At 38.8% G+C, this 11867-nt stretch overlaps 1 protein-coding gene across 1 annotated transcript; it reads right to left on the bottom strand.

Annotated features, from left to right (window-relative positions):
- Positions 1–5120: 5120 nt before the first annotated feature.
- On the bottom strand, positions 5121–9509 carry LOC104424747 (cellulose synthase-like protein B4). The gene is given in 10 exon segments (XM_039304681.1): positions 5121–5798; positions 5879–6081; positions 6084–6228; positions 6493–6671; positions 6770–6902; positions 6999–7211; positions 7312–7428; positions 8113–8238; positions 8396–8726; positions 9208–9509. Coding segments are annotated over 10 exon segments (2262 nt in total). The 5' UTR covers positions 9468–9509; the 3' UTR covers positions 5121–5243.
- Positions 9510–11867: the final 2358 nt, after the last annotated feature.

The following is an 11867-nucleotide window of genomic DNA, read 5'->3' on the forward strand; positions in this document are numbered from 1 at the left end:
GGGGAGATGCGTTATTGACTGCTACCTATATACTTAATCGTGTGCCCTCAAAATCGGTCACTTCCACCCCTTATGAATTATGGACTGGTAAGAAACCAGACTTGAGTAGTCTACGTCCATGGGGATGTGCAGATTATGTTCATGATTCTTCCCATAAACATGGAAAATTAGGTTCTAGAGGGAAGAAATGTATCTTTATAAGATATTCCGAACACTCCAAAGGGTACGTGTTCATAGGTGAACAAGCTAATGGAAGTGTGACCGAAATGGAGTCACGAGATGTCACGTTCTTGGAGAACGATTTTCCTAATAGAGGTGAGATTGATAAGGACTTCCAATTATATGAGATGGAAGATCCCGATAACACACCCATCGATGTTGTAGAGGGAAATTGAGATTTACCTCAACATACAAGACCTAGTGGGAGTGTTGCATCGCTTGATGAATTGAATTCAAGAGAAATTCAATTGCGTAAAAGTAATCGTAAAAGTATTCCCCGTCGTCGTTTTGAGATTGAAGGGGAAGCATTTATGATTGCTCAAAAGGACGATGCCGAGCCTAAGACTGTTCAAGAGGCTCTCTCATCCTTTGACAAGGAAGAATGGAGAAAAGCTTTGGAAGATGAGATGGAGTCAATGAGGGCAAACCATGTCTGGGACTTGGTTAATCTACCACCCAATTGTAAGGCTATTGGAAACAAATGGGTCTTCAAGATTAAGCGTAGGGCGGATGGATCCATTGAAAAGTATAAGGCTCGCCTTGTGGTAAAAGGTTATACTCAACAAGAGGGTATAGACTATGAGGAAACTTTTTTACCAGTTGTAAGGTTTGCCTCAATACGCCTTATTCTAGCCATCGTTGCACATTTGGACCTTGAATTACATCAAATGGATGTAAAGACGACATTTCTCAATGGAGAATTAGATGAGGAAATCTATATGAAACAACCAATAGGTTTCATAGCTAAAGGTTAAGAACATAAAGTTTGCAAGCTTCATCGCTCAATATATGGCCTTAAGCAATCATCTAGACAGTGGTATCTTCGTTTTCATCGAGCAATAATAACTTTTGGTTTCACGATGATCGAAGAAGATCACTGTGTATATGTCAAGCGGTCCAAAGATAAATTTGTGATTTTATCATTTTATGTAGACGATATTCTGTTGGCTGGAAATGACAAGGTTTTGGTTATCACCATAAAAGAATGGTTGTCCTCCAATTTTGAGATGAAGGACATGGGAGAAGCTGCTTATATATTAGGAGTTAAGATTGAAAGAGATCGATCGAGGAAACTCCTTACTTTATCACAAGAGTCTTATATTATGAAGATTCTTGAGCGTTTCAATATGCAGCATTGTAATCCCATTGATACCCCTGTCATGCAAGGTGAAGGCCTAAGTACTGAAATGTGTCCTAAGACTTCAGAATAAATTAAAATGATGAAAACTGTTCCTTACGCTAGTGCGGTCGGAAGTTTGATGTATGCTATGATGTGTACTCGACCCGACATATGCTATGCTGTGGGATTGGTGAGCCGATATCAATCAAATCCCGGTCAAGCACATTGGAAAGCAGTGAAGAGGATCCTGAGATACTTGAAGGGCATCATAGACTATCGACTTTGTTACTAAGGGAATGATTTACGCCTATTAGGTTATTCAGATGCCGATTGGGGTGGAGACCTAGATGAGCATAAATCGATTTCTGGATATGCGTTCTTGCTCAATGGAGGTGCAATTTCTTGGAATAGCAAGAAACAGACATGCACGGCCTTGTCTACGATGGAGGCAGAATTTATTGCATGTCTCGCCGCGGTGCAAGAAGCAAGTATGGCTAAAACGTTTCTTGGAAAATTTAGCCACCGTCACTTTGAAGTTCCAAGACCGGTGACGGTTTATTGCGATAGTCAAGCAGCCATTGCCTATGTGAAAGATCCCAAGTATCATGGAAGGACAAAGCACATTGACATAAAGAATAACTTCATCAGAGATATTATAGCGCAGAAAGAAGTGATCCTGCAATACATTTCAACCAATAGAATGGTTGCTGATCCATTTATGAAGGCTATTCCTAGAGACATATTCTTGACTCATAGGATGTCACTAGGATTGCGTAGAATGTGATATTTGTTATTGTAGAGGATCATTGGTTTATGTATTTGTGGACAGATGTATTGTACTTGTTTTTTTATTAGTGATTTGATGTTTTATCAATAAATACAAATCCACTATGAGACTAGCACAAACACACATATTATTGAAAAGTATGTCGGCAGGCAATGATTGGCTCACTCACACGAGCAATCACCTCAAGTGCTGTAGTTAGCACGTTGAGATGAGACGTTATGTACAAATAAATGCTAAAGAGCAAGTTTGATACATAAAATATGTTGCCTTGATTGGAGTCAAGATGAGGTTTGTGATTGGTTTATAACAAGACCGAACATGATAATCCCACAATCATGCATGCCTGTAAGATGCCGGATGTGAGTACTTAATTGGGCGCTATAGAAAGCGAGCTGATATAGCACTCGGGCTAAACATGAGTACGTGAGAAGCACGTGACTATGTTTAGGCTAAGATCTGTATGGTGGATATATTTGATGATTGACATACGCTCTTATAGAAAGAGTAATCCACTATAGCATGTAATACATACTACATGTGCACTGTACGACTGACAACGAAATGTGAGTAAAATTATCCATATTTACTCATTGTGTGAGCTTTTGAGGTAATTTATAATTTACCTCAAGTTTGTGCCCTATGTTACTTCTGACTATGTTCTCGAAGTGAAAGATCAATGTTGCTACTTTAGCATGTTACAGGCGGTCATGAATAGATATGGCCTATGGGACATGTCTAGGAAAGCAATTGTTTTGAAATTGAGAGAGACATGAGTGCGAAGGAAGACTATTGTTGTTTTATATCTATCGCATGTATTTACTGGTCGACCAATTATATCGCCTTATGTGGTTGCGGATGTAATTATAAATACATGGTGTTTTGAGAATAGTCAAGTATAGCCTTTAAGGGATAGGTATACTTGCATTGATGTAACAAAATATGTTTGGGGCACTGTGAGACATCGATTGTTTATTTCTATTCGAGGTGTAGCCATTATGTTATCCCTAACAGGTACATAATTTGAGCTCCCAAGTGCAGATGTACTCACCGGTCGCACGGCTTATTTGCCAGTATGAATTGTTTTGTAAAGTTGATGAATGTTGAATGTCTTATATTCTTGATAGAGAGCTATCAAGCTCATCATGTTCGAGTGGGAGATGTTGTACTTTAGCTAGTTAGCTAGTACGTCCATGATGGGGTGCGATTGGACCGCACCAATTGGACTTGATATGCTACGATGGAAAGGCACAAATGGAGGGGTACGAAGGGAGACGTATAAAAGGCTCCCGAACACAACCGTTGGTATGGTTGGCCATTCATTCACACCATATTTTCTCTCCATTTCCATCAAAGAAGATCAAGGCGTTCCATTTCATCTTTGCAAGAACAATCGGCATTTACGCTGTGGAAATCGGGTGTTTTCCTCGTGATTGCATCCAGACTAACGTGAGGTAGTGTTGTTCGTGATTTCGTTGGCAATTCAATGTTCGTTCCGGGGCTATTTGCTGTTTGCGCATCGGAATCAGGTAAGTCGTCTTCCGCCGACTCGAATTCCTACAGTCAGGTATGAATTAGTATCCACAGTAACTTCATCTAGTGCAAATTCTTAATTGATTGATTGTCACTTTTTATCTTGATTTACTTCAAAATTTTTCTTTATATTTGTCTAACCCATAATAAATGACTTTTTTTTTTCAGCATAAAGAGGGGAACGGCGCAATATAACGAGAAATTTAGCCAGGATCACTAATTAATACTACTCGAGTATCATTACAATAGAAAAGAAGGTGGTTGTTACAGATTAAGGGAGAGCAAACTAACACTGAATTCACCCATGATGGGAAGATTGTTGAGATGCATATGTTAATTATATTAGACAAGTCATATATTGAGAATTGGTATAATGTGGAGCCATTAATATAATTATCAAAATTGGCTTATAACTTATCAGCTCAAGTCTTTGTGTGAATGTAATTTCAACTAGATATTTTGATGGAATCCTTCTTGGTGATCTCCATCAGTAGATGCATTGGATTTTGCTTCGCACTCCCAACATTTATTCAATATTTTGCAGCAAAACTTTAGTTATGACTACCAAACATTTTCTGATTTTATGAAGGGTTGCAAAGGAGAATAAAGGGTACGATTTGGTACGATTTTGTCCTTTGGTCTTTTACATATTTAGGATGGATGATCTCGATTCTAACCATGGAAGTGAAGAAGGTGGTGCCAAAGGAGAAGATACGAATGTGAACGCGGGAGACGGTGATGTCTCATATGCATGTCTCTCGTTTGTGCTGTATCGCAAACTATCAATTCCACCAAAGGTTAGAATGGTCGAATTGTTCTCAAATCGAGATTAGTCACCTGAGCTTCTTGCTGAAACTTTTTCATTTGCTTTTCTATTGTTGGTCGTATCTTTTAGGATTGTATATATAAGTTTTCCTCGAGTCGATTATGATTGTGAAGCGCACAAGATGGCCTGTAAGTTATATTACAATTTTTTTTTTTTTTACCTCTGGTTGGTTGGATCATGTGTGGAATTTGTGAAAAATAAGTCCCTAGATTACTGCTCTTATCATTCTTCTGTCCTAATGCCTGGATAAAACAATGAGCTCTTGTCGGCTGGCCATAAAAAAACAAAAAAGACATTGCTATCTTTGTGATTTGAACTGTGACAAGCAGGACTCTGTTTCTATGATTGTTATTTATGCTTGTAGATCTTCACCTTGCTTCATTATCTAGGTCGTAATTTCGTGCCATTTCCTACCCTCTAGACATGTCTGGACATGACATGTAGCATTCTCTCTATCATATCGTTAAATATGTAGATATTCCAGGATTTGCAAGAGAAAGTGAGAGAGAATAGATGGCTCTTTTTATAGAGCATAAGAGACACTCACAAATGCCTTAAATCTTTACTCATGAGCACCCCCTAACTATTGGCTAATATTCATAAAATTATTTCGACACATTGAATATGAAAATTTGTTGCTTTGTGAGAGTCTCACTATATACAAGGAGAGAATCTTGTCTCCTATCAGAAAGAAAAGGCAAGACTAATTGTACCACCATGCTTTTAAATTTGCATATTCAAACATCAACAATCTGCTGCCCTTACCAACCTATGGGTGTGAATCTAAATAGGTAAGCAAAAAAGGTTGCTAGGATAGCTCCCTTCATTATGGTAGTCGAGGGAATCCCATATTTTCCTCTCCTGAATAGACCCCTAAAAAATGGCCAGAAATACATAACCACCCACACAGTACAGATCACCTCTCCTAGGCTAGAGCCACTACTCCCGGATGCTTGTGGGTGCAACCCTAACGACATTGTAAATAATGCTATTAGGTGCACCAGCAGAAGAGTAGTGCCTGGTACAAAAACTGGGGACTCATCAAAGGTGAACCTCCCGAATTCAGCACTGGTGCTATCACTAGATGTAGATTGATCTTTCTTGCTTACTTCAAATACCGTCTCCGATAGCCCTAAGAGCTTGAGTACAACACTTAAGACTCCAAATGACCAAGCACATGCGGATGTCATCCGTTGCATTCTTTGGTTATTCCACCATGCACGTATTGACAAGCCAACGGCCAAGTACTCATATAAACAATATAGGTTGTAGATGACGAAAATGGTAGCTGGAATTATGATAGCTGGTTCTTGTCCCTGCATTTACACAAGAAAGGAAGATAATGAGACAAATTCTTGAGAACAGAGGAGTGATATTTGTTTTACTTTCTTCTTACCTTGGGCAAGAAGTGGGAGTTTGTCATGATACAATATGCTGGCAGGAGAGCATATAAGAACTCAGGTATGGACCTCAATGCCCGAGTTAGGAGCCACAGGTATGCCAAGCACTGCCTGAAATGGAGATGCATGAATAGGGTGCCATATATTGGACTCCTTTTGCTCACTAGAATTTCGAGCAGGCCCGTGGCCCATCTCTTTGCTGGGTCATCGAGGCAGGCCCACCAGATGGTGCGCAACCAAGAAAAGCCGGTGGGTTTGGTAAGCAGCAGAGTGATCTCCAACCCTTGGTATGGATGGCCAATCCCGTAAGGATATCTTCCGTCGTCGATCCGTACATCCAACCAATCTGCAAGAGGACACGTGCACAACATTTCTCGCGCCGAAAATTAAATTTATGCCATCGTTCTCATTGTCACAAAAATGCTTAAAAACAGAGCACTTAATACCATAAATCATGTGTCTATTGATTCGTGTTCATGGGAAAATCATAGATCTTCAGGCAAATGACAATGAAATTTAATGGTAGTTGTTGTATAGCCACTTTAAAATTTAGAACCATGATTAGATTAATCGTGTATAATGTGTGAATTCAATGTAGGCATCCACTAACCTCTTTACCCCAGTCAGTATTGTATTCATAGGTGCAACTAGAGACTTGATAGGCTGCTTCAAGAGAGCTCCAAAGATCTTTGGGATTATCTGAATTGCCTTGTAGAGCATGAGCAACAGAGTTGATGAATTGTTTTGAAATTCCAAAGCCATTTAGTGATTCTACCTTGGTTAATTCTCCTGTAGAAGTCAAATTGGCAAATGGGAAAATATGGTTTACTATGACTAGGCACATAGTCCCATGAACGTGCAATAGGTGACCAAACATACGCACATACCATTAGAGATAAGACTTTTCTTTTCGGTCTTCATGTCCTCTGGCCATGACCCATAGATTACTTTCCGACGATGAAAGCATCCCGTTCCTTCATAGTAAGGTCCTTGAATTCCTACTATTCCTTGTCCCAAATACTAAAATCAACAGTATTATAGGTATAGGTACTGATTAGTAGATAAGCTGCAATTTGGCTCAAAATAGGAGTTATTTTGTAGTAAAATTGCACATACCTCGTTGCGGACCACTAGTTGATTTCCAAATGGGTCATCCTTTGCTCCATCATAGAAGTATTGTAGACATTGAACAAATGCGCAGTCTCTCTCATATTTTGTGCCGAGAAGAAGACACAAAGCATGGAGAACAATCTGCGGATTGTTGGCGTACATGTCGCAATCGACATTTAGCATCAATGGTGCATTCGTCATGAGTCCTGAAACTCTGGTCTGTTCATCCATCAACGAGACACGAGAGAAAAGAATTATAAGATTGTTTTGATGTCAAAAAGCGACCACACTTTGGCCTTGATAGATAGGTCTTACTCACCAGGACATTCATGGCTCCTGCCTTGTAATGATGCGGGTGCTTTGGCTGCTTTTCTCGTGATATGTAGATCAGATGTGGCAATTCATCTGGACTACCTCCTTTATTTTCCAGCATGATCTTTGTTAAAATCACAGCAAGAAACAGTGAGCTTGTAGATTTCGAAGTACGATACTTTTGATTTTTTTGGAGGATAACACATACTCGATGTCAATAGAAGATTCTAATGTTAGATAGATCTGTGGATGGTCATTTTGGTAATGTAATGGAGTTGACCACATGACCGATTGTGGCTCTGATATGAAGGAGCTATCTGACATATACGAGTCTCTAAAGGGGTAGCATGGTCACCGGTGTAAAAAATGAGAGAGACATGCTATCTACGGTGCAATCTCAAGTTCACGTCTTTCTAATTTTGAGAAATATATAAAAAAAAGAAATAATTGTGTGACAATCTTTAATATACTATGTGAATAACGGTTTATTTTGAATCACAAAAATAAAATAATAAATAATTATAAATTATTATGAAGCCTACTTATTCAAGAATTTAAACATTTTTTTTAAAAGGATCTTAAATTTCTACGTACACCATCAAATCTTTTGTTTTGTTTATATTTCAAGATAGTAACAGATTGGGGGGAATTTAATTGCAATTCAATCAAGAATAGTAATTATTGGATCACAAAGTACTTGGATCCTCAATTTGTGACGTATAGATGTTGATTTTGTTCTGCCATATTAACCACAGAACCATTTTATCCAAAACTGGACAAAGATATCTTCTCAGTAATTTTACTGTACCTTGATGATTGTGGGGTGATTTTTGCGTTCTGTGTTAGAAAAAGCGACGAACTCCCCAGAAAGATTCGATGGTACTGATCCTAGGGACGCATCTTCTATCTTCCTTCTCAGCTTCTCGTACTCATCCTGTCAGAGAACAAGACAAGCTTAGGGAAGGCCGCATCCATCCATATCTTGTCCATACCCACTCTCTCTCTCTCTCTCTCACATTTCAACAAAGAATCACCGATCACCGTGACCATCTCCAACACATGAACACTAGACTCCAGAGATTGAGGATCACCTTCATGGTGTCCCGTGCTTGTTGGAATTCCAATGAGCAGTCTTCACCAGACGATGTGGTTGAGTTGCGGGCGAAGTACCGGAATGGGGCTCGCAATTGAATATTGTACTTCTTACAAAACGGAACCCAGAGCTTTGCGAACTTTGCAGCTTCCATTAGAGAATAGAAGGTCAACGGTGAGCAGCCATCATCGGAGACATAGCACGCCAGCTTATGAGCCGGATAGTCTACTGCCATTAAGGAGAGGACCGTGTTCACGGTGATGATCGGAGGCTCTAGCTGCGGATCTGCCGTTGTGACAAACATGTCCACGGGAGGAAGCTCGCTCACCCTATATGAAGGAATTGTGAAAAACAAGAACAGCAATAAGGAACTAAACCTAAAAAATATAACTTGGTGGGTCAGAACCAACTTATAGAACGTTCATAACCCGCAATCCACGAAGAACATGCGTGAATATTGTACAATACAGGTACTTCAGTTGAAAGATGTCGGAAAAACTGAATGGAATTGTTACTTCTCAAAATTCACATCAGCCAGTGTGGTAGAATTAATGTCCTATGAAAAGTGCAAAAGTTGGAAATGAAAGGAAAGAGGGTTATCAGAAAATAAGTTCCTCGCGATGATTGTACCGTCACTAGAAACTCGGAAAAGAAAACCATCCTGAGTATTCGAGGTGATGGAAAGAAAGAAAAATCAAGATGTATCAGTAGCTGTAGCGCTGAGGAGTTTGGGATCGAGGGCTCATGACAAGTTGAAGATTCAAAGTAAAGCAAGCCATGTGAAAAAGATAGCTCTTGCTCTATCGAGACCTTTTCAAGATACGGTGAGGGTAAGTTTTGTAGCTCACAGGGCTCCATTTGGTGCTGATGACGAGAATCCACACGAACGTGAACCATGACTCGCACGCGAGTGCGAACTGCGATTCAAGTCCGTGGTCCTCAAGGTGAACAAGCCGATATGCAAGAAGGGAGACGAGAAGGAACAAGATGAAGATCTCGACCGCCCTCTTCGCATCGTTTTTCAGGCTTATTTTCTCATATAGAGGGGTGGAAGTGGATTGAATGGCCATTGGAGAAGGCTTGCCTGTCTGTGCACGCACCAGCTCTTGTTCTCGCCGTTTCTATTGGGTGGTCTTGTGTGTACAAAAGGTGGCGACTTAAATAGAGAGAGGTTGTGCCCCGGTTGTTAAGTTGGCGTAGTGATTCTCGAAACGAACCTGTGCCTGCCTATGGTAATTCCACATAAACGATAGGTGACGAGAGTACTCATATCTACCATGTCCACCTAATGTGCGGATCGACAAGTAAAGGAAGGATAAAAACATCTGGTGCATATGTGTTGCAACAAGTTTACTTGGCTCCATCAGAGTAATGGCAAGGTCCACAAAATCGGCATACTAACACATGGAGTATTTTCACTTCTCAATAATAATATGTCGTATTACCTAAAACCCTAGTTTTATAAGCGGTAATTATATACCTAGTGGTAAAGGATTACTTCTTTCGTTCTTTTGTTTTTTCATTTGTTTTATTTTCAATATTAAAAGAGAGATTGGCAGTCCAAAGCCTCTAGTCGGATCCTTTACCTTAGATACGGATGTCGTCTGTCCTTCCAAGGGAGAGTATAGGAAGTACATTGTCTTTCAATACATAGGTAGCTCTAATGGAATAGACTAGGAGAAAATGAGTTCTTTACTAATCCTATTCTCATCTATCTACCGATGAAAACTAGCTTTATAACTATTTTATTGATAACTAGAAGTAGATCTCTACCTGGCTTGCACACACTAAGAGGAATAGGAGACTTGTTGGCTTGGTTCTAAACATTTGGAAGTTTGGCTCTTGAAAGCTAAAGTGCTCTAAATCCTTGCCTCTAGGATTCGTGGAAGAGCTCTCGTATAAAGGACTTCTTCTCTTAAACTACTAATATAATGTTTAATTATCGGTCCTGAATTAGATTGGATAGCCCGGCAGAAAATCGAATGAGTGGTTGTGGAAAGGGCTGAAGATACTTTTTATACAGTCTTAGGAGAGTCTCTAAGTCCTTGGTATCCAATAACAATTCGATGGTGAAAAGTAGTGGGTGTCCACTAACGACCATTCCTGGATCGGCTTTGACAATGCTGTCGCGACCTTCCCGAGGATGAATTACTTAAAGAAGGCTATTGGATTACTAAGTCCGAAGACTTGGCATGGACCCTCCCAAGTCCTACCAATCGCGACTTGATACTAAGAAATTAACTCATTTAAACATGCAATTATACTCAATTTGGAGCCGTTACTAACCAATTAGGGTTGGTTAGAAACCCAAGTAAAGTATGGGAGAATACTTTACTTTGCGAACAGAGATTCAGAGGTCGGGGACATGATTACGCTAGATTAGTTTAACGCGTTCTTTCGGTACCTTTTATTTTAATTTCAAAAATATTTTGTAGGCAATGTTGATTAATTTTAACTTAAGCTACTAACATGCAAATGGTGGTCATGCGGGGCACAATCAATAAAATAACATTCAATAAAAAATGCTAATAAAAATGCATGCCCTAAACATGATTTATAAATGACATGACACCTAATTTTTCTTTTTCTTTTGAAAAAGTTAATTATATGCAATCTTAATTTAAATTTGATATGCATGAGTTTTACTTTAATGACATATGAGATGCAATTCATGTGGCATAATTCAAATCATTACAATATGTGTGCAATCTAATTTACATAACCCTAAATATGCATATGTTGTATGATATGAGATGTATGACGTGGTAATTCTATATGCATGTTTTTTTATGATTTTTTTAATGATTTTTTTATTACACATATGCAACCTACACTAACAATGATGACATGAAATGGGATTGATTATGAACTAACCTATTAACTAACCAAATAAATGACTTTTTTGTTTTATTTTTATTTTTAATATGACTTAATAATTCTTATTTAAAAATAACATAATGATGAAATACTAATCTTTGGCTTTTTTTTATTAAAAAAAAAAACTACATGATGGGAATATTAAAACATTAATCTATGACCCACTAACTGGAGTGCAACATGTGGTGTGATTTATATGACCTAAATAACACTTTTTATTCTTTTTTTTTTGGTTTTATTAAAGGAAAATCATCATAATTCTATATGAATCTTAAAAATGCAAAGCTTTAAATATGAAATGTGTGACACCCCTCGACGGCCCCCGATCCGATTTGGGTCGCCACAGTTTGCTTACCATTTACTTTCCTAATAACATGTCACTCTGATACCATTTCAATTGCAGCGGGTCCATACAATATAGGGGGTTTACACACATTTTTTTTTTATAGGTCCCTTGCGTAATTCATATACGGAAGCACATCCAACAAACTCCCTTCCCTATATTCAGAAAACGATGCACACCTACTAAACATCTTATATAAGTTAAAACCGAACACGTTTATTTACATAGAGCATATGGACATCTTTAGTCG

Source organism: Eucalyptus grandis, chromosome 11, assembly GCF_016545825.1.
Source record: "Eucalyptus grandis isolate ANBG69807.140 chromosome 11, ASM1654582v1, whole genome shotgun sequence".
Lineage (NCBI taxonomy): Eukaryota > Viridiplantae > Streptophyta > Magnoliopsida > Myrtales > Myrtaceae > Eucalyptus > Eucalyptus grandis.